At 46.6% G+C, this 22,522-nt stretch overlaps 1 protein-coding gene across 1 annotated transcript in view; it reads left to right on the top strand.

The window, feature by feature from the left end:
- LOC116513749 (26S proteasome non-ATPase regulatory subunit 1) overlaps positions 1–22,522 on the top strand; it is an 89,579-nt gene that overhangs the window by 3,099 nt on the left and 63,958 nt on the right. The window contains exons 2-10 of the mRNA XM_032224931.1: positions 4,011–4,054; positions 4,774–4,847; positions 5,950–6,119; positions 8,343–8,548; positions 9,825–9,968; positions 13,297–13,523; positions 16,024–16,087; positions 19,056–19,184; positions 21,105–21,193. Of these exons, the coding sequence (XP_032080822.1) occupies positions 4,011–4,054; positions 4,774–4,847; positions 5,950–6,119; positions 8,343–8,548; positions 9,825–9,968; positions 13,297–13,523; positions 16,024–16,087; positions 19,056–19,184; positions 21,105–21,193 (1,147 nt within the window). The remainder of the gene's footprint in view (positions 1–4,010; positions 4,055–4,773; positions 4,848–5,949; positions 6,120–8,342; positions 8,549–9,824; positions 9,969–13,296; positions 13,524–16,023; positions 16,088–19,055; positions 19,185–21,104; positions 21,194–22,522) is intronic.

The raw sequence follows: 22,522 nt of genomic DNA, 5'->3' as shown, positions 1-22,522 counted from the left end.
TCCTTGACCTGGTTACGTGGTGGGCTGAATACTTCATCAAGTTTGGGGAGTTGTCCCAGTGCTGGAGATGGGGATAACTTTGGGATCCTGGGTGCTGTTTGAGATTAGTGGTTTGCTTGCAGACATTTCATTACCCAACTAGGTAACATCATCAGTGCTAGAAGGGAGATGGGTTTGCGGAGAGGAGGAGGAGGAAGGGGAGAAGGAGAAAAGACAATAGAATGAGAGAAAGGAGGAGTTGGAGGAGGAGGAGCATGGCTGTGGTACTCTCTGAGTTTTGCTTTTCATGCAGATGTTTCATTACACAACTAAATAATATCACCACTAGCAGGGAGTGAGGTGGAGAGGAGGAAGACAAGACCGGGAGGTCCTTGGTGTTCTCTGAGGTTGAAGGTTTTGTTACAGACGTTTCATTACCCAACTAGGTACCATCATCAGTGCCAGAAGGGAATGGGGTTTGTGGAATGGAGAAGCAGGAGGAGGAATATGGGATCTTCGGTGCTCTCTGAGCTTGGTTGTTTTCTTGCAGACATTTCATGTCCCAGCTAGGTAACATCATCAGTTCTAGAAGGGAGTGGGGTTTGAGCTGTTTATATAGACGTGGCTTACCCTTTGATGGGAGTCTCCTTGGTAGTTCCTTGTTTGGGTTAATGGATTAGTTGTATGAGTTGGGCATTTCTGGATTGGAGTATTGTTTACTGCTTGATTGTTGTTCTGATATTCTGGCATTAATCCCTGCTTATCTGGGTGTTGATGGCTGGTGAGGAGGCATGTTGGATTATTTCCTTTTTAGCTTGCAATCATCTGTGTTGAATAGTGTGTAGATGTTGCTTATCTCTAGATGCCTGTTAATGGCTGATTTGTTTGAATGCCAGACTTCAAGGAATTCCCTAGCATTTTTTTATTTAACTTGGTCTAATAAGAATAGAATAGAATAGCAGAGTTGGAAGGGACCTTGGAGGTCTTCTAGTCCAACAGCCTGCCTAGGCAGGAAACCCTTCACCACTTCAGACAAATGACTATCTAATATCTTCTTAAAAACCTCCAGTGATGGAGCATTTACAACTTCTGGAGGCAAGCTGTTCCACTGGTTAATTGTCCTCACTGTCAGGAAATTCCTCCTCAGTTCTAAATTGCTTCTCCCTTTGGTTAGTTTCCACCCATTGCTTCTTGTTCTGCCCTCAGGTGCCTTGGAGAATAGCTTGACTCCCTCTTCTTTGTGGCAACCCCTGAGATATTGGAAGACTGCTATCATGTCTCCCCTGGTCCTTCTTTTCATTCAACTAGACATACCCAGTTCCTGCAACCGTTCTTCGTATCTTTTAGCCTCCAGTCCCCTAATCATCTTTGTTGCTCTTCTCTGCACTCTTTCTAGAGTCTCCACATCTTTTCTACATCGTGGCGACCAAAACTGGATGCTCAGTTTCCCAGTTGAAACTATGGCTAAGTCCGTCCATGTATTAAGGAGTTTTCATTGTGTCTTTGCTGCTGCTGCGGTTAATGTAGTAAATTGAGCCATAGCAAACCATATTATGTGAATGCACCTCTTGACCTGGTAGAATATTAATTATAGCAGGTATGGCTAGGATATATTGTTTCCTCTGTTTACCCAGCCTGGTCTCTTTTCTTGTTTTCAGAGCTTTGGCGTCTAGAATATCCAGACCAGCCTTTCTTGCGCCATTCGGATATATCGGATTCAATTTCTGCAATCTTTAGTTTGCATAAGATGAAAACCAAAGCCTTTAAGAGCTCTAGAAAGGTCCAGAGTGAAACCTTGCACAGCCTCACAACTCTTCAAATACATACTGCCTTTCCCCGAAAATAAGACCCTGTCTTATACTTTTTTTGCCACCAAAAAAGGGTACCGGGTCTTATTTTCGGGTGGGGGGAATGTTGTTACACTGACTCATCTTGCCTCTGCGTGTCGCCCCCTGCCTCCTTTTTGCTATCAGAGGCCTTCAGCAGCTTCTGCCGCCATCTGGATCGATCCAGAGCTCTGTTATCGGCTGCAGAGGCCTTCAGGAAAGGGTTGCCGGCTGCAGAAGAAATGGGCTGGCAAAGTGTGTGTGTGTGTGTGTGTGTGTGGCCTGGCTGCAACTGTCTGAAAATAAGGAGTAGGGCAGCTCTGCACCACCACCACCCAATTCCCACCCTAGCTTCATTTTTACCTGGGCACCCTGGAGTGGGCGGGATCTTAATTAGGGCTTATTTTGGGAGGGGCAGGGCTTATATTGGGCACACGTGTAAACAAGAGGAATCTAAGGCTTACTTTTTGGATAGGTTGTATTTGTGTGTATGTGTGTGTGTTGTGAATTATCCTAAAAATACGAGTTCCAGGTGTATTCCCTGGGAATGAGCAGTCCAAGCTGTGTATGATAGGGGAGGAAGGAATAGGAGCTAAACCTCCATTGATTTGATGTAAAAACAACAAAGCCCATTAAAGGTGGGAGGTAGGTGGATGGGCCTATCATGCACACAATGGCCAAATGGATTAATAGTGTATAAAGGCAAATATCTCTTCAATGGTTTTTATACCCTTGACGATGTTAGCAGAGGCCTAAAAAAGCTAAGTGAGCAATATATTTTAAGGTTCCGGAGATTGCAATGTCTGTTTCTTCTTTTATTTATATGTATGTATATAGTGTTTTTTTCCTCCTTCTGTCAAAGCAAATATGGGAGGGAGCAAACTGCTACTGTCATATCAATATATTCTCAAATCTGCCATATTTTCAAAGAAACCCCAGAAATTGTTTTCCGGTCTAGATTTTAGATCACTGCCATTACAAGTGTAAGGTGGGTGTGTTTTTTAGTTTACAAACGGTGCTTTTACTGCTGTGCTTCATAGCATTACTTTCCACAAGGAGAAGCAGCTTATGCAACCCTTAAGAAAGTGAAGTTCATCACAAATACTGTGCATGAAAACAGGGCACACAATGCGTGGATCAGAATTAATAGGACTTGAAATTGCTCTCTCTCCTGATATCATTTTCTGTTTTGGAGCCCTTGATTTACCTGTTATTTGAGATTCGACAACTTGCTAGAATTTGCTTTCAAGTAAGAATGCTTTTTTTTTTTTTTGGTTCTCTAAGTCTTGTTCATTTTAGCTTGGCTTGGGTTAGAATGTTGTTATGTTCTGAGTCAACCTTGATTCCCCCCCCCTCCCCGTGGTGAATTTTTTTTTAGAAATAGATTCCCATTGCATTCTTCCTTGGGCTGAGAGGGACAGAGTGGCTCAAAACCGTGGCACGACAAAACCGCGGTCCACTAAAGCGTGCCCGATTAAAGCGCGTACCTGACGTCATCAGCAGCGCAACAAATACGACCGCGGAGAAAAAAGGGCGCTTTAAAAAGCGCTTTTAAAGCAAGCCGATTCACGTTAAGGTAAGGGTTAGGGTTAGGGTTAGGTTTAGGGTTAGGGTTAGGTTAAGCGTTAGGGTTAGGTTAAGGGTTAGCGTTAGGTTTAGGGTTACGTTTAGGGTTAGGTTTAGGGTTAGGTTTAGGGTTAGGTTTAGGGTTAGGGTTAGGTTTAGGGTTAGGTTTTAGCGTTAGGTTTAGGGTTAGGTTTAGGGTTAGGTTTAGCGTTAGGTTTAGGGTTAGGTTTAGGGTTAGGTTTAGGGTTAGGTTTCGGGTTAGGTTTCGGGGGTTAGGTTTAGGTTTACGCGTTAATTTTAGCTTTACAGCTCAAAGCGTGCTTTTTTCGTCGTGCTGTGATGACGTCAGGTACACGGTTTCGTCGAGCGCGCTTTAGTCTACCGCGGTTTTGTGGTGGAACCGCTCAAAACCACTCACCCTAGGATAGGATTATAACTCACGATCTCCCAATGCTATTAAAAAGTTGTACTAATTGTAAATACCAAAGCAAAGTTCTACTATCTCAGGTTGTAAATGCATTTGCAAATCACATTCATTCCCCTTAACTGTAGCAATTCTGAAAATAACCCTGTTCGTTTTAAAGTGTAAATTCTATGTGATGTTTAATATAACTTTATTTTTTTTTTATTTTTTGGCAGCTGGAATAATTTCCCTTCTGGATGAGGAAGAGCCAGAACTTAAGGTGAGCTTTATAGTCTTTCTGTCTGACTTCAGAATAAAAGTACAACAGGATCTGAATGCTGACATACAATATTTTAAAAACTTAATATTTTGGGGGGGTGTTACATTTTTACTCGCTCAAGAACTTGAAATTGCTAACTTCCAGACTGTGCACAGGTAGTCCTCAACTTATGACCGCAACGGAGCCCAAAATTTTTGTTGCTAAGTGAGACGTTTGTGAAGGGACTTTTGCCCCATTTTATGACTTTTCTTCCCACGGTTGTTAAGTGAATTACTGCAGTTGTTAAACTAGTAACCCGGTCGCTAAATAAATCTGGCTTCCTCCTTGATTTGGCTTTGTCAGAAGGTCCCAGAAGGGATCACGCAACCCGGGACACTGCAACCGTCATAAGTACGAGCCAGTTGCCAAGCGACTGAATTTTGATCACGTGACGATGGGAATCCTGCAAGTGTGGAAAACGGTCATAAGCCATTTTTTTCAATCCCGTTGGCAACTTTGAACATTTCACTAAGAGCGAACTGTTGTAAGCTGAGAATTACCTGTATTACTAAGAAATTTGATTATTTTGTTCATCCTCTTTGGCAAGCACAAGGCTACCTGTAATGAAATGCCAGAGTTGGTCTTGTTCTCTTTTGTTCTTCCAGCTACTTGTTGGACATCTGTGTTGGTTAAAGCCTAAATTAAAAGTCTAAAATGCAGTGGTTTTCGTTCTTTCACAGGAATTTGCTCTCCACAAACTGAACGCAGTTGTCAACGACTTCTGGGCCGAGATCTCTGAATCGGTGGATAAAATGTAAGAGGAAAGACCTCAAATTCACTTAAAAGCATGTGCTAAACTATATCTTGTTACTTTTCTGAGCTGCTGATTTCAATGCTAAAGGAAATGTGTCTGGGGAATGATGATTTAAAGCTGACCAGCCAATGTAAGGCTGTAAATTAAGAGGATGAAATGAGGATGAGTCAGCAGAGGTATTGCTGCTTTAAGAAGCCGGGGTATTGCCACTTTAAGAAGCTGTTTATGTAAAGGAGGCCATGAGAGGGTGTATCTCTCCTTGTGTCCCATATCCATTGCTGAGTGTAGAATTCAGAAGAAGATTGATCACTTGTCAGGCATTTGCTACCATACGTATTTCTGTATACCTTGTATATAAACCACTGTTAAATGTCTTGTCTCTGTGCGCTGTTTTGTTCCTGAGTTGTTTCCTAATAGTAGTTGGGAGAAACGTCCTTCTGGGTCCAGTTCCCAGTGGGGAAAAAGACCCTGGAAACACGGAGGCTGCTTGTAAAGATGGTTTAATGGTGGACAGGATCACATAGCTTGAGCTCCTGAACAGAAAAGGGGATCACATCCTTCCAGATGTTGGGTGAAGAAGAAAAAAGGGCAGGGATGTTGAAAGTCCCTGGTTTTATGCCCTCTCTGGCCTTTGACCTTGATCTTGCATTCTGATTGGTTGTCAGATTCCCATGGGACGATGCAGGCTGTGTTTTGAGTCCAAGTTTGGTTGAGGATTGCTTCTTCCCAGGTGCCCTATGGTGAGATGGGTAAAGGCTAATACTATCATGCCTTAATCCCATCACCCTGGAGCTGAAGGGGAGGGAGATCTTTGTTATGTAGAATAGACTGCTCATTTTAATGGCTCATTGACAAAGGTGGGGGCTATTAAGAGTGAATCTGCTTCCTACCTAAAAACACGTTTCTCCATTTCTCATCCAGGGAAATATAATATAATCTGTCTTTTTTCAATATTTCCCAGGATATTTCATTTCTCTAGGAGAGGGGTGGGTGCTAATTTCCTACATAGTCACGTTGCAAACGCTCTGACAGAATGCTTACGTTCACCGCAGGTAACAAACCAACCTTTTCTTCCTTCCTTTCCCCCCCACCCCCCCGGCAGTGAAATTCTGTATGAAGATGTTGGGTTTCGTAGTCGGGAATTTGCTGCTTTGGTGGCTTCTAAAGTCTTCTATCACTTGGGGGCTTTCGAAGAATCCCTCAATTATGCCCTGGGAGCTGGCAATCTTTTCAACGTCAATGACAATTCCGAATATGTCGAAACCATCATTGGTAAGTTTTGTGCACTTGGGAACGCTTTGTCCGGCTTTATCCAAATTCAACGGTCTTTGCAAAAATTTCACAACCTATGAGAGAGAGAGAGAGAGAGAGATCAGATCAAGAAACTGACTCCAGAGGGAGACTAGAATTATAAATGATTGACATAGGCCAGTGACGGCTAAACTTTTTGCCATCGCATGGCATCTCCCCCCCACCCCCTTGCTTTTGGCGCACGATGGAACAGTAGACCTGTTTTTTGCCCTCCCCAGGATCCGGAAGCTTTCTAGGAGCCTGTGGAGAGCGAAAACCGCCTACCCCACCACAGGCCTTCTGGAGGCTGGAAATGGCCTGTTTTCTGACTTCCAGTTTGCATGTTGGGCTGTATTTCGCCCTCCGGAGGAGAAAAATGGCCCCATGCGCAAACCGGAAGTTCGAGAAACGGACTTCCAGGTTGCCCATAGGGCCATTTTTTTTCCTCCGGAGGCTTCAAGAAAGCCTCCTGAAGCCTCCGGAGGGAGATAAACAGCTGAATGCGCAAACCGGAAGTCCGGTTCGCGAACTTCCGGTTGGCGCGTTGGGTTGTTTTTCGCTCTCCTGGAGGCTTTAGGGAAGGGCGAAAAATGTGCAAAAGTGAAGGCCGAAAGCAGCTGGCCAGTGCGTGTGTGTGCGCTGGAACTGATAGGGCAATGCCTCGCATGCCCTAAGAAATGGTTCTGCCTGCCCCCTGTGGCATCCGTACCATAGGTTCACCCTCACGGACATAGGCAGACTCCTGCAAGCCTTTTGCAACCTTCTGAATCAAGGATGGCCGCCTGCACCAGTCTAGCAGCCAAAATTTGAGATTTTATTGTATTTCTATGCCGCCCTATTCCCAGAGGGACTCAGGGCGGCTCACAAACCAAGTAAGGGGTGGGGGGATACAAACAGGAAAAAAAAGAGACAACGGACAAACAACACAACAATTTAAAAAACAATCAACAGCCACACAATTCGAGCGGGGACGGGAACTCATCAGCCACAGGCCTGTCGGAACAGCCAGGTTTTAAGGGCTTTGCGGAAAGCCTGGAGGGTGGTGAGGGTCTGAATCTCCACGGGGAGCTCGTTCCAGAGGGCCCTCCTCCGGGTGGTCGCCAATCGGCATTGGCCAGTGGATGGAATTCGGAGGAGGCCTAGTCTGTGGGATCTAATCGGTCTGTTGGAGGTAATTGGCAGCAGGCGGTCTCTCAAGTACCCAGGTCAATACCATGAAGGGCTTTATAAGTGACGACTAGCACATTGAAGCGTATCCAGAGACCAATAGGCAGCCAGTGAAGCTCGCGGAGGATAGGTGTTACGTGGGTGAACCGAGGTGCACCCACGATCGCTCGCGCGGCTGCATTCTGGACAAGCTGAAGTCTCCGAATGCTCTTCAAGGGCTGCCCCATGTAGAGCACGTTGCAGTAGTCCACTCAAAATGGGCCCTGCTTTGGCTGCCAGAGTGCTGTAGGAGGCCATCCAGGCCCAGAACGGGGCATGGGGGACCCTTTTGCAGCTCCACACCCCATTTTTGGTAGAGGCACCCCAGGACACTCCTGTTTCCAGGCCAGCCCCCACGGGCCAAATCCGGCCCACGGGCCTTGAGTTTGACCCCCCCCTGCTCTAGATTAACAGCCGTGTTTGTAATTTACAATGGCATCTATCAATAGTTACTGTATTTTTCAGACTATAAGAGGCATCTTTTTCCCTCAAAAAAGAGGGTGAAAATCTGGGTGCGTCTTATACACTGAATACAGCATTTTTGGCCTACTGAAACCCTGCCCCCTTTGCAAAAATAGACATGCAGAGTGTTTGGGAGACTTGTAGAATGCTCCTGGGGGCTGGGAAGGGCAAAGATGAACAAGAAATGGGCCAGATTTGCTCATTTTTGCTCTTTCCCCAGCTCCCAGGAGCACTCTACAAGTCTCCCAAACACTCTGCATGGCTGTTGTTGTTTTTTGCAAAATTAAGCCCGTTTTTGCGAAAAACAGCAAAATCGCTTTTGCCCCCAGCCCCCAGGAGCACTCTACAAGTCCTCCCAAAGCTCTGCATGTGCAAAAAAACGAGGCGTTCAGAGGGTTTGGGCCGCCTGCAGAGTGCGGAAACTTTTTTAAAATTAAATTTACTTCTTCAAAATCATGGTGCGTTTTATACTCCGGTGCGTCTTAATAGTTCTAAAAATACAGTAGAAAAACTTACGGGATCTATTGCTTTCCTCAGCGAAATGCATTGACCACTACACCAAGCAGTGTGTGGAAAATGCGGACTCGGCGGAAGGGGCCCAGAAGGCCGTCGACCCCCGCTTGGAAGGGATCGTGAACAAGATGTTTCAGCGCTGCTTAGACGATCACAAGTACAAGCAGGCCATCGGCATCGCCTTGGAGACCCGCAGGCTGGACATCTTTGAGAAAACCATTTTGGAATCGGTAGGTGAAGGCGGGATGTTGGGAAGAGGGGCCGGGTAGGAACATGTGCCTCACTCAGAGCGCATTGCGTGCTGTGCTTGTGTACGCAAATTATATGGCGGTCCGTCGTCCCAGCAGGCAGAAGAAAAAATGAACCACATAAATATTCCAAATTAGTCTAGAGAGATTCTCCATCATCCAGGTCGTGGTTGTGCCAAAGATTCCTTTTTTTTGCAAGAGGCAACTGGACTTTCTCTATCTTTTGAAGATGTTTCGCTTCTCCTCCAAGAAGCTTCTTCTGCTCTGACTGGATGGTGGGGAAGGGAAGGATTTATATTCCTTGCAGACAGCTGGTCATTTGCATCCTTTTAGAGAGACGTTGAGGCCACTTGGAGGCTGGTCTTTATCCTCAGGGTCACCTGAGTGGTGCAAATGAGTGTGGAGCCTTCTGGGAACTGCTGAAAGGACCATGTTGTGGACAGGAGATAGATGATGCTGTATCTGCCCCCCCTCTATCGAGAGAGAGAGAGCTGTTCAATTTGGACATCGATGGCCTCTTTGATCCCTTTTTCAAACCTCCAAGTGGCCTCAATGACACTCTAAAGAGGCAAATGACCAGCTGTCTGCAAGGAGGATCAATCCTTCCATTCCCCACCATCCGCTCAGAGCCAAAGAAGCTTCTTGGGTGAGAAGTGAAACATCTTCAAAAAAACAACAAGTCCAGGTGCCTCTTGAAGAAGCACCTTCGGACAGTGCAGACCAGTGTTTTTCAACGTTAGACAAATGGATTTCAGGAATTCACTTTGGTAAGTTTCATTTCTCCATACCTCAAAATATTCTCCATCTTCCATGTAGACTGTTACGTCAGGGGTATCCAACTGTGGCATCTTTTAAGACTTGTGAACTTCAACTCCCAGAATTCTGGCTGGGGAATTCTAGGAGTTGGAATTCACAGGTCTCAAAAGTTGCCAGCGTTGATCCGATTTGGTAATTTTGCTACAGGACTTATTCCTTGAAGCCATGTTGGAGTGACTTTCTTGATTGGTCTTGACCAGGGGTCCCCCAAATGTAACAACTTTTAAGAACTGTGGACTTCAACTCCCAGAATCCCTGGAGTTGAAATCCACAAGTCTTAAAAGTTGCCAAGTTTGAAGACTTTTGGTCTTGGCTCACTTCCCTTTTCCTCCTGTTTCTCCAGGATGAAGGTTCTAAGAAAAGGGAGTGGCAGAACGTTGCTTTAAACCCCATTAATCACGGGAGAAAAATAATGTGACTTTTGTTTGTTTTGTTTTGACAGAACGATGTTCCAGGAATGCTGGCCTACAGCTTGAAACTTTGCATGTCTCTGATGCAAAACAAACAGTTCCGCAATCAGGTTTTGAGAGTTTTGGTGAAAATCTACATGAACCTGGAGAAGCCCGATTTCATCAACGTGTGCCAGGTGCGTGACGCAGATGCTTGTGCAAAGGTGGGAGAGGGGTGGGTGAGCTAGAGAGTACTCAGATGACACCATTGGGTGTACAGGTAGAGCTCGACTTACGTCCGCCACTGAGCCCAAAAATTCTTTTTTTTTTTAATTAAAAATTTAAAAAAGCTTTTACAAATATTTACCTTCCCTCCCCTGCCCTCCCCCATCCGAACCCATCTCCCCCCCCCAACCTCCCAGAGCAAATAACAATCATATCCTAAAGTAAACTAACAGACTTTAGCATCATTCTTCACTTTTACTTTGAACTCCCCTTTTGTTGAATTAACTCTAAACAAATTATATCATTCCTTGCTTCTTCAATCATAAGCTATCTGGAGTTTCTTAGTCCCATATTTATTTTGAATATAATCAATCCATCTTCTCCACTCCAGCTTATATTTCTCGTCTGAGTGATCCTTAAGATGTGCTGATATTTTAGCCATCTCTGCTAAGTTTGTTACTTTTAATGTCCATTCTTGAATAGTAGGCAAATCTTCCTTCTTCCAGTATTGCGCCACCAACAGTCTTGCTGCCGTTGTTAGGTTCAGAATCAAATTAGTCTCTATAACAGTACAATCAGTAGTTATTGACTGGGCCATGTAGTCCCGACTCGACTTGTGGAATTCACATTTTGACAGCTTAGCGCATACCCTATTTTTCGGAGTATAAGACGCACAAAGATTTTGAAGAGGCAAATTAAAAGAAAAGTTTTTGCACTCTGCAGGCCTCCCAAAAACGGCCTGTTTTTTTGCGAAAATGGGCTCGATTTGTCAAAAAGGGCATGCAAACCCTTTAGGAGGCTTGTAGAGTGCTCCTGGGGGCTGGGGGGGGCACAAAAATCAGCATTTCTTTTGCTCATTTTTGCCCTCCCCAGCCCCCAGGAGCACTCTATAAGCCTCCTAAAGGCTATGCACGGCCATTTTGGTGAAGGGGCGGGGTTTCGGGAGGCCAAAACGAGAAATATATCGTTTTTGGCCTCTGTGCGTCGTGTTTTTGGCCTCTGTGCGTCGTGTTTTTGCCCTTCCAGGTCCCCAGAAGCAGCAGTGATCCACACCAGTGGTGGGTTCCTACCGGTTCGGATCGATTTGTCCGAACCAGTAGTGGTTTGGCAGCCTGGGTCGCTGCTGGTTCCAGGCCTGCCATGCCCCTGAACTAGTTCTGGGCACCACCATAGGCGCCGCAATCTTGTTTATCGCTTCTGCGCATGTGCAGAATCATTTTTATTACACTACTCATGCACGCATATGAGTGAACCGGCAGTACTGCTTGCCAGAACCCAGCCCTGAGCCACACAGCCCGTTTTCCCAAAAAAACACTCTGCTTTTTGGCCTGCTTCTGGGATCCTGGGAGGGCAAAAACACGGAGGACTTGGGAGCCCCAAAATAGGCCTGTTTGTTGGCTAAAATGGGCTGTGCGGAGCACTGCAGAGTTCTTCTGGGGGCCGGGGGAGGGCGAAAATGCAATGCACGGAGGTTCGGGAGGCCAAAAAAACGCCCGTATTTGGTCTATAACATGGACGGCTAACCTTTTTGTTGTTAGGTGCCAAAAATGCGATGCACAACTGGAAACAAACCTCTGGTAAGCCCTTTGGGATGCTTTCCTAAAGCCTGGGGAGTGTGAAAATGGCCTCTCCTGGCCCCCCCAGAGGCCCTCCGGTTGGCCCATTGTACCCGTTTTTCGCCCTCCCCAGGCTCCGGAGGCTTAAGTGAAGCCTAGCCCTCTGGAAGGCCGAAAATTAACTGGCCAGCACGCCCAAGTGTGCCGGAGCTGACAGCTTGTGTGCCGGCAGATATGGCTCTGCATGCCACCTGATTTTCACCTATTTTTAGGGGGAGGGAAAGGTGCGCCTTATACTCCGAAAAATACGGTGTTTTTATTGCAAATATATTGGCACATATATGGTGAAAACCGACTCTGAAACTCCCGTGGTTTTCACCTCATTAAAAGTAGAAGTTTTCCTACTTTCTCAAAACAAACCAGTCACGTGGTCCAATCATCGTGTATTGCGACAACCGGGTGACATCACTCCGCATTCTTCCCACCAGGTGTGAGAATGTCCTTGGTTCCCAGGAGAAAGTATTTTGTTTTGGCTACGAAAATCCCTCTACCTCAAATCCCCCCCACGCCCCGACCCTCAGCTCCAGTGTGGCAACACTGAAGTGGATAAAAATGGCTGTCAGGCCTGGAAGTTATTTTTTGCTTTTTTGATTCAGGCCTGCCACCCTTTCTACTGTGGGAAAAATGGGAGGGGGGATTATACTGAGTTGGGTGAGGTGTAGCCATAATAACATTCTTCTTGGAAAGTCAAGGTCACTTTTGTCTCGGCACCTGGCCGGATGTGAATGGGAGGAATCTGTCTTCATGGCAGTGGAAGATTGGACTATGGACTTGTGGGTGTGTGGCAGAGGTGGGTTCCTACCGGTTCGCCCTGGTTCGATAGAACCGGTTCATCAAATCTACCGAACCGGTTAGAAGAGGTTCCACCAGTGGACCCGGAAAGCAGGCCACACCTACAGAAGAGGCTCCAAAATTTTTTGAAACCTACCACTGGTGTGTGGGTGTGGGGGCAAGATCTTGAGTTTTCAACTCAGTGGGGAAAACTGGGAAGCTTTCAGATTCGGGTTTTTCCAGATGTGCCAACATGGCTCTTTTAATAAATTGCCACTTTGAGGAACTTCTAGCCTTGGAGTGTTATTGCTTTGAGGATGCTATTTGGAACCCTGACATTAACCCGAATCTGACAATGGCTTCGGTCAAGACAGCTTCAGGGTTGATGGTCACTAAATGAACTGATTTGATTGATTGATTTGATTTTGATTTTATTACATTTATATGCCGCCCTTTTCCCCAAGGGGACTCAGGGCGGCTCACAATTCAAATCAGGGGAGGGGGGTACAGACAAAAAATAAAAGACGGAACATAACAATACATAATTTAAAAACACACAGTAGTCATACCATTCGAGACGGGGGGCAACAGCTCTTTAGCCCCAGGCCTGTCAGAACAGCCAGGTTTTAAGGGCTTTGCGGAAGGCCTGGAGGGTGGTGAGGGTTCGAATCTCCACGGGGAGCTCGTTCCAGAGGGTCGGAGCAGCCGCAGAGAAGGCCCTCCTCCGGGTGGTCGCCAGTCGGCATTGGCCGGCGGATGGAATTCGGAGGAGGACTAATCTGTGGGATCTAATCGGTCTATTGGAGGTAATTTGCAGCAGGTGGTCTGTTGTAATTCGAAGACTATCTCTGAGGGGGGAAGACGTCACTGCTGCCATCTTCTGAAACTTGGGTCTTTGGCCTCCCTCCTGCAGTGTCTCATTTTCTTGGATGACCCTCAAGCCGTGAGCGACATCCTAGAGAAGCTAGTGAAGGAGGACAACCTCCTCATGGCGTACCAGATCTGCTTCGACCTGTACGAGAGCGCCAGCCAGCAGTTCCTCTCCTCGGTGATCCAGAACCTCCGCAGCGTTGGCACCCCAATTGCTTCTGTGCCAGGATCTACCAACACGGGGACGGTGCCCGTGCCCGAAAAAGAAGGGTGAGACATGCATCCTTACATACCTGTTGTGCCGTTCCCGAGGTGGCGCAGTGGTTAAATGCAGCACTGCAGGCTACTTCAGCTGACTGCTGTTCTGCAGTTCAGCGGTTCAAATCTCACCGGCTCAAGGTTGACTCAGCCTTCCATCCTTCCGAGGTGGGTAAAATGAGGAGCCGGATTGTTGGGGGCAATATGCTGACTCTGTAAACCGCTTAGAGAGGGCTGAAAGCCCTATGAAGCGGTATATAAGTCTAACTGCTATTGCTATTGCTATTCTTCTGACCGAGGCCTCCCAAGATCACGAAGCCGACTCCTCGTCCCGATAAAACCCCTTTTGTTTCCTTTTAAAGGGAATTCCTCTCCAGCAAAGTCCCGGCCGACAGTCTTTCAAGGGTGAATTGACAACCACAGGCCTTTAGCAGGCTTGGAGAGCTGCCAGGCCGATATCGTCTAAACGCCATGCTGTAGCAGCAATTCCTTGGCAAGAAAGAAGGCCCACTCTCATGGCCTTCAGGAAAGCCGTTAAAACCTGGCTGTTCCGGCAGGCCTGGGGCTGTTGACCTTAGTGTTAAGGTCCAGACCCGATTAGAACGTATGTGTGTTGTGTATTTTAAACTATTTTTTACTTATTTTGCTTTTCTTTTTTCTTCTTTCTTCTTTCATTGTAAGCCGCCCGGAGTCCTCCAGGATTGGGTGGCCTATAAATTTAATTAAATAAATGAAATGAATAAATGAAAGAAGTCAGGAGCAGATCTTCACTCTTAATGAATTGGACTAATTGTCTCCTGCAAACTCCACTCCCCTTTCGCTCCTCTTTTATTCCCTATGGGAGGGGCCATTCACCATCCACCTGTGGCCTTTACTCCCGAATCGGCCCTTGTTCCTTAGCTGAACCCTTCTCCTGGCAGCTCTGTGTATGTGCATATTGGGAACAGGCTCCATCTGTTCTTCTGCTCCTCTGATGTCTGACTCCGAAGGCAGCTGATAACTGTCAGACGGCCCTGGCCCCCTCTCTGCCTCCGACACAGAGCCCTCCTCAGAGCCTTCCCCAGACTCCAGGACTGGCCCATCTTCCTCCCCAACCTCCTCACTGTCCGAGTCTGCTGCCAGTTCCTCTCTCCGCTGGTGGGCCATAACACCTTTCAGGGTGAGCAATGTTGTTCAAAGGACAGAAAAAAGAGGTACAGAGTCACCAATTTAATTGCAGCTGTGGAAGATGCCAACTGGCTCGTTAAGGGGTGGTTCAAAATCGATGTCGCTAAGTGAGACATTTGTTAAAGGAGCTTTGCCCCATTTTACGACCCTTCTTGTTAAGTGAATCGTTGCAGTTGTCAAGTTAGTAACAGGGCCGTTAAGTGAATCCGGCTTCCTTATTGTTTTGGCTTGTCAGGAGGTCGCAAAAGGGGGATCAGATGACACCCCTCCCCTGGGACCATCATGAATGTGAATCGGTTGCCAAGCACCTGAATTTTAAATCGTGTGACCATGGGGATGCTGCGATGGTCACAAGTCTGAAAAATTGTTACGAGTCACTTTTTCGGTGCTGTTGTAAATTTGAACGGTCACTATGTGAACTGTTGTTAGTCGAGGACTACCTGTATTGTCTCTAAATCAACTTATTGGTCTTGTTTCCAGGCCTATTTTTTCCCCCCATATGATACTTTGCTGACCGGGGTAGTTATAATCAGCAAAGTCTCTTGGTTTAATGTTTCAAAATGCCATTGGGAAGCACATGGGAGTGGGGATATTCTCAACAGCATTGATATGAATTGCCTGAAGCCACAGAATAACGTAGTTGGAAGGCGTGGCATGACAAAACCGCGCTCGACTAAAGCGCGCCCGATTAAACCGCGTCGCTGATATCATCAACAGGGCGACAACAGCAAGCGGAGAAAGAAGGGCGCTTTAAATAGCGCTTTGAAAGCAAGCCGATTCAAGTTAAGGTAAGGGTTAGGGTTAGGTTAAGGGTTAGGTTAAGGGTTAGGGTTAGGTTAAGGGTTAGGGTTAGGTTAAGGGTTAGGGTTAGGTTAAGGGTTAGGATTAGGATTAGGGTTAGGGTTAGGTTAAGGGTTAGGTTAAGGGTTAGGGTTAGGGATAGGGTTAGGTTAAGGGTTAGGATTAGGTTTAGGGTTAGGTTTAGGATTAGGTTTAGGGGGGTTAGGTTTAGATTTAGGGGTTAATTTTAGGTTTAGCGTTTACAGCGTGCTTTTTTCTCCGCACTGTTGTCGCGCTGTGATGACGTCAGCTACGCGGTTTCATCGAGCGCCCTTTAGTCGAACGCGGTTTTGTGGTGGAACCGTTGGAAGGGACCTGGGAGGTCTTCTAGTCCAACCCCCTGCTCAAGCCGAGAGGTAGGAAAGCAGGATGGCTTGTTCCTTCAAGTGGTGGGACTCATAAAAGATTTAAACCTCTCTTATTACTATTATTTTATTGTCTCTTTGGGACATTTGGGACAACAGCCACAGGGCAAATGAGAATATTTTTTTGTTTTGTTTTTCAGAGAGTTGATGGAGACCGAAGAGAAGAAAGGCAGCCCGGTTGCTTCTGCGAAGTCAGCTCAGACGGTAAGTGTCACTAACCGAAATCTACTCCCTCCCTGCCTTGATGGATACCTCTCTCTGATGCCACACAGCTGCTGGGCCCTGCCTGCGGCCAACAGAGCTGGCAGCCGATTCGGACAGTGAGGAGGTTGGGGAGGAAGATGGGCCAGTCCTGGAGTCTGCGGAAGGCTCTGAGGAGGCCTCTGTGTCGGAGGCAGAGAGGGGACCAGGGCCGTCCAACAGTTATCAGCTGCCTTCAGAGTCAGACATCAGTGAGGCAGAAGAACAGCTGGAGCCTGTTCCCAGTGTGCGCATGCGCAGAGTGGTCAGAAGAAGGGAACAGCTAAGGAACAAAGGTCAACTTGGGAGTAAAGCCACAGGTGGACGGTGGATGGCCCCTCCCAGAGGAAATAAAAGAGGAGCGACAGGGGAGGGGAGTTTGCAGGAGGCCATGAGCCGAGGTGGCGCAGTGGTTAAATGCAGCACTGCAGGATACTTCAGCTGACTGCAGTTCAGCAGTTCGGCTGTTCAAATCTCACCAGGCTCAAGGTTGACTCAGCCTTCCATCCTTCCGAGGTGGGTGAAATGAGGACTCGGATTGTTGTTGGGGGCGATATGCTGACTCTGTAAACCGCTTAGAGAGGGCTGAAAGCCCTATGAAGCGGTATATAAGTCTAACTATTGCAACTATTGCTATTCCTGCATCCTTGCCAAGCATTGCGGCCTCTGAAAGATCTCAGCCTGGCCTCTCTCCAAGCCTGATCAATGTTGGTAATTGTGAACTAACTTGAAAGACTGTGGGAGAGGAAAGACTTTGCTGGAGAGGAATTCACTGTCAATTAAATAAAAGGGGTTCATTGGGACGAGGACTCGATGGGAAAGCCTAAGTCAGAACAGCCTTTGGGACAGAGGTATCTTGAGATGTGGGGTCCTCGCTGCTCTCCAGGCTTGGTGGCTTCCTTGCAGATGTTTGATTACCAAAGTAGGTAACGTCATCAGTGCTGGAAGGGAAGGAGGAGGACAAACACGGTGGGGTCCTTGGTGCTCTTAGAGCTTTGGTGCTTTTCTTGCAGACGTTCCATAACCCAACTAGGTAACAGCATCAGGATTAGGACTGGTAATGTTACCTAGTTTAGTAATGAACTTCTGCTAGAAAATAAACCAGCCTCAGAGAGGCCCACAGTCCTTCTCTGCAAATCCCAGTCTCTTCCAGCATTGGTGATGTTGCCTAGTTGGGTAATAAAACGTCTGCAAGAGTGTACCAAGGACCCCACAGCCCTCCCCCCTCTCTGCAGACCACTCTTTCTTCTAGTACTGATGATGTTACCTCATTCGGTAATGAAATGTCTGCGAGAAAACAAATTAAGCTCAGAGAGCACCAAGAACCTCACAGTCCTTCTCCTCTTCCTCCTTCCTCCACCTCCTCTGCCTCTCTGCAAACCCCTCTCCCTTTTCCACTGATGATGTTACCTAGTGTGGTAGTGAAACCTCAAAAAAACAACCAAACGCAGAGAGCATCAATGACCCCCACAGTTCAAGCCTGAGCTAAAGTTCTCTTCAGCCATCGTCTTGAAGTGACTCCTCTTGAGGTGTGGTGGTCTGTTTTTCATTTGACTTTCTTAATTGTTCCTGGCCCAGATTTGCTGAACAAATAATTCCCTCCCCACTGTCAAACCACTTGCTAAGGCTGCATTATCATTACTATTAGTGTCAGGGTCCCAAATAGCATCCAAAATTAAATCAGAGTCCGAGGCAAAGGATTCCTCAAAGTTCCAATTGATGAAGAGAGCCATGTTGGCACATCTGGGAAAACCCCAATCGGAAAGCTTCCCGGTTTTCCCCACCCAGTTGAAAGTTCAAGATCTTTCCCCCACACCCACCAGTCCATCCCATGGTCCAATCTCCCACTGCCATGCTGGCAGCTTCCACCCACCCAGTTCTGGTCAGGTGCAGAGGTGCAGAGACAAAGGATGACCTTGGCTTTCTAGGAAGAATGTTGTTATGGCTACATATCATCTAACTCCATACAATCCCCCCTCCCATTTTCCCACCATAGAAAATGCAGAGTAGAATGACAGAAAGTGTGGCAGGCCAAACATCCACAAGAAAAGATGGCTGCAGACCTGACAATTAGTCTTCTCATCCTTCCTATCACCCATCTCCTCCCACTTATGATTGCAGGATTATAACTCTGTTGCTTGCATCCTTACGATTTATATGGATATTGATTATTTCCTGCTTGCTTATTTGTACTATGACTAGCACTAAGTGCTGCATCTTTTTATTCTTGATGAATGTATTTTATTCTCCTTATTTATGTCAGGTTCTGGATTTGCAAACTAGGAATAAACAAACCAACACGTATTTCAAAGTGTAGATTGTATTCTCCTGGACAAATTCCTTGTGTGTCCAATCACACTTGGCCAATAAAGAATTCTATTCTGTTATGTTCTATTCCTTTGCTTTATTCCTATTCTATCCTATCCTATCCTATTCTATTCTATTTGTGAGTTGGTTGTTAACCTTAGAGAAAAGGATATGGAAGCCATTCCTGAGTCAATGGGTTCCACCACAAAACCGCGTTCGACTAAAGCGCGCTCGACGAAACCGCGTACCTGACGTCATCACAGCGCGACGAAAAAAGCACGCTGTGAGCGCTAAAGCTAAAATTAACCCCTAAACCTAACCCCCCGAAACCTAACCCTAACCCTAACCCTAAACCTAATCCTAACCCTTAACCTAACGCTAAACCTAACCCTAACCCTTACCTTAACTTGAATCAGCTTGCTTTCAAAGCGCTTTTTAAAGCGCCATTTTTTCTCCGCGGTCGCTGTTGTCGCGCTGCTGATGACAGCGACGCGCTTTAATCAGGCGCGCTTTAGTGGACCACGGTTTTGTCGTGCCACGGAGTCAATGAATACTGGAGAGACATTGAAGCCCAGTGAATAAATGTGATAATTATGTTTGTTTGTTTCTTCCTTCTCCTACATAGAGTCCAGGAACCAAAGACCAGATTCCAAAAATGATAAAGATTTTAAGTGGGGAAATGGCCATTGAATTGCACCTCCAGTTTTTAATACGAAACAACAACACGGACCTCATGATCCTCAAAAACACAAAGGTAAGGGCCCTGGGTATGGGTGGGTGTATTGGTCCTCATTTTGTGACATGCCTGAAGGCTGAATAACAACACCCTTTCGAAGACTTGCAAAAGGTCGAAGATGCTAGCACTGATGAAGTTACCTAGTTTGGCAATGAAATGTCTGCAAGAAAACCAAGACCAGAAAATGCCAAGGACCCCACAGTCCTCCCCCATCCTCTCTGCACACCCCCGTCCCTTCTAACACTGATGATGTTACCTAGTTTGGTTATAAAACATCTGCAAGAAAGCCACCAAGCTCAGAGAGATACCCCCTGTCATCCTGCTCCTCTTCCTCCCTCCCTCCTGCTCTTACTCCTTTTTTAAAAGAAAAAACAATCCGGGTCCTCATTTTACCCACCTCGGAAGGATGGAAGGCTGAGTCAACCCTGAGCCGGTGAGATTTGAACAGCCGAACTGCAGAACTGCAGTCAGCTGAAGTAGCTTGCAGTGCTGCATTTAACCACTGCGCCACCTCGGCACATCATCTTGCCTGCATAGAACCAGTTGAATGCTGGCAAAATTCTTGCTTTGGAGAAAAGTTTTAAGATTCCCTAGGAAGGAAGAAGAGCTCCGAGTGAGTTAGGTCACCTAACATCATCTCTATTTTTTTGTTTTTTTGGCCCCCAAGAACTAGATTTCCCTAGAAAACCCCAGATAATGTTTTGAGCTGATGTTCTTCACTCCCCTCCCCGTTAAGTTCGACATTTCCGCAGCTTTGCTCTTAACCTGAGGCATTCAGAAGAAACGAAGAAGACCCAAACTTCACACATAACTGAAATAGTTATTTGGATCTCGTTTTTTTTTGCGATGAGGATAACTTCTGGTTTTATTCTGAAATCAGTCTGGTTTAAATCCTTAACAGTGTTATCCTTCAGAAATAGGCGTTTGCCTTTTTGCTCAGTCTAATTTACAGGTGGCTAAGATTGCAGGTTAATTGCTCAATTTTCCACGCCATCCAGCATGAAGAATAAGGCTGCTTTGTGCAGCTTGAGCAGTATTACTCAAACCTTGGCCGGTGTCAGGCCTGCAGCCATCTTTCCCTTTGGATCTTTGGCCAGCCACACTTTCTATTCTTCTACTCTGCATTTTCTATGGTGGGAAAATGGGATTGTATGGAGTTGGATGATATGCAGCCATAACAACATTCTTCCTAGAAATCCAAGGTCATCCTTTGTCTTTGCACCTCTATACCTGACCGGAACTGGATGGGTGGAACTGCCAATATGGCAGTGGGAGATTGGACCATGGGATGGACTTGTGGGTGGGGGAGGAAAGATCTTGAACTTCCAACTGGGCGGAGAAAACCGGGAAGCTTTCAGATTCAGGTTTCCCCAGATGTGCCAACATGGCTCTCTTCATAAATTGGAGCTTTGAGCAATCCTTTGCCTCGGACTCCGATTTAATTTTGGATGCTATTTGGAACCTTGGCAGGCAGCTTTAAGATGCTTGGACTTCAATTCCCAGAATTCCCCAGCCAATATGACTGGCTGGGGAATTCTGGGAGTTAAAAGTCCACACATCTTAAAGCTGCCAAGGTTGAACCGTACTGATCTTGATGCTCAATAAGTCCAAATTCATCCATTTTTTTTTCCTTAGAAGAATCATTCCCTATTTTTGTTTTAATTGAATTGTCCCCGCCAAACATTTTAGCATAAAATAAGATGCTGCAAGATAATCGTTACAGACCATTTTTAGCCCAAATACGGGGAATATTAGCGTCCTGAATTTACAGTTTTCAAAAACGAAGGACGTCTCCAAAATTCCCACGGGTTTCTCTTCTGAACTCCCTCGTTTTGCTTTTCAAGATGCAGGAGAGCCTCAACCTTGTGTTCCCATTGATATTTTGCCAGCACTGTTGTGTCCTTTGTGTTGTGACCGTTTGCTCTCCTCTCTCTCCAGGATGCGGTGCGGAATTCTGTGTGCCACACCGCCACGGTTATCGCAAATTCCTTCATGCATTGTGGGACAACTAGTGACCAGTTCCTTAGGTAACGGCACGTAGTGGGGGCGGGATATGGTGTGTTGGACCCCGATGGGCAATAAACTGGCCAAGAAGGAAGTGTAGATTTCACATGTGAACCAGGAACAGACTTGCTAGGAACTTCTGGGTGGTGCATGGGTCAGGTCTGTCTGTATAGAGCAGGGGTGAAAACTGGGTTTGAACACTCTCTTTCTTCCTCTCTTTCCCTCCCTCTTTTTCCCTCCCTCCCTCCATCCCTCTCTCTGTCTTTTTCCCTCTTCCCTCCCTTTCTTTCCCCTTCTCTTTCTCTCCCTCTTTCTCTTCTCTCTGCCTGTTTCTTTTTCCCTCCCTCTCTTTTCCCTTCCTCCCTCTCTCTTTCTCTCTTCTTCCCCTCCCTCCCTATCTTTTTCTCTTTCCCACCCTCCCTCCCCCTCTTTCTCTCCCTCTTTCTCTCTCTGTGTGCTTCTCTGTTTCTCTGTTCTCTCCCTCTCTATCTCTTTGTCTCTCTTTCCCATTTTTCTTTCCCTCCCTCTCTCTCTTTCTCTACCTCTCTGCCTCTCTTTCCCTCCCTTTCTCTTTTCCCTCCCTCCCCCTCTCTTTCTCTCTTCTTCCCCTCCCTCCCTACCACTTTCTCTTTCCCACCCTCCCTCTTTCCCCCTCTCTTTCCCTCTCTCTTTCTCTCCCTCTCTCTTTCCCTCCCTCTCTGTGCTTCTCTCTCTCTCTTTCTCTTCCTCCCTATCTCTTTGTCTCTCTTTCCCCCTTTTCTCTTTCCCTCCCTCTCTCTCTTTCTCCACCTCCCTCTCTGCCTCTGTTTCTCTCTCTTTCTCTCCCTTTCTATTTCCCCCCTTTCTTTCCCTCCTTCCCTGCAAGGCCGGATGCCTCCTGCAGCACCCTGCTGACCAAAACGGGGCGCGGGGGGCCTGCAAATGCCCCCCCCCCAGCCTTGCTTTCGCTTCCAAGGCCCCAGCCGCACTCTGCCAGGCAAAAAAGGCTGCACAGAGGCCTCTTGGGCGGGGGTGGTGGAGACGTGGCTGGTTTTGGCCTGTAGAGCCACCATGGGCTGATCCTTTGATATTTTCAATTTAAGCCTGAACCGGTAGTAAAAAAATGCTTTAAAAAAAAAGTAAAAAGAAAGTTATCGCGCGGCACAGTTGATCGTTGCACAGCTGATCGTCAGAACTTTTTAAAAACCTTTTTTGAACATATTTTTTTACTACCGGTTCAGGCGAGTAGGTATTAAAGAAATGCTTAAAAAAAAAGAGTTCCGACGATCAGCCGGGCAACGATTATATTCGCTAGAAAGCAGGAAATTCTGCTCTCCAGCTAACGTGAATCACACGGCTCAGCAGTCGTCCCC

The sequence above is a fragment of the Thamnophis elegans genome, chromosome 10 (genome assembly GCF_009769535.1).
Source record: "Thamnophis elegans isolate rThaEle1 chromosome 10, rThaEle1.pri, whole genome shotgun sequence".
In the NCBI taxonomy this organism is placed as follows: Eukaryota; Metazoa; Chordata; class Lepidosauria; order Squamata; family Colubridae; genus Thamnophis; species Thamnophis elegans.
This window is presented reverse-complemented; position numbering and strand designations above follow the sequence as displayed.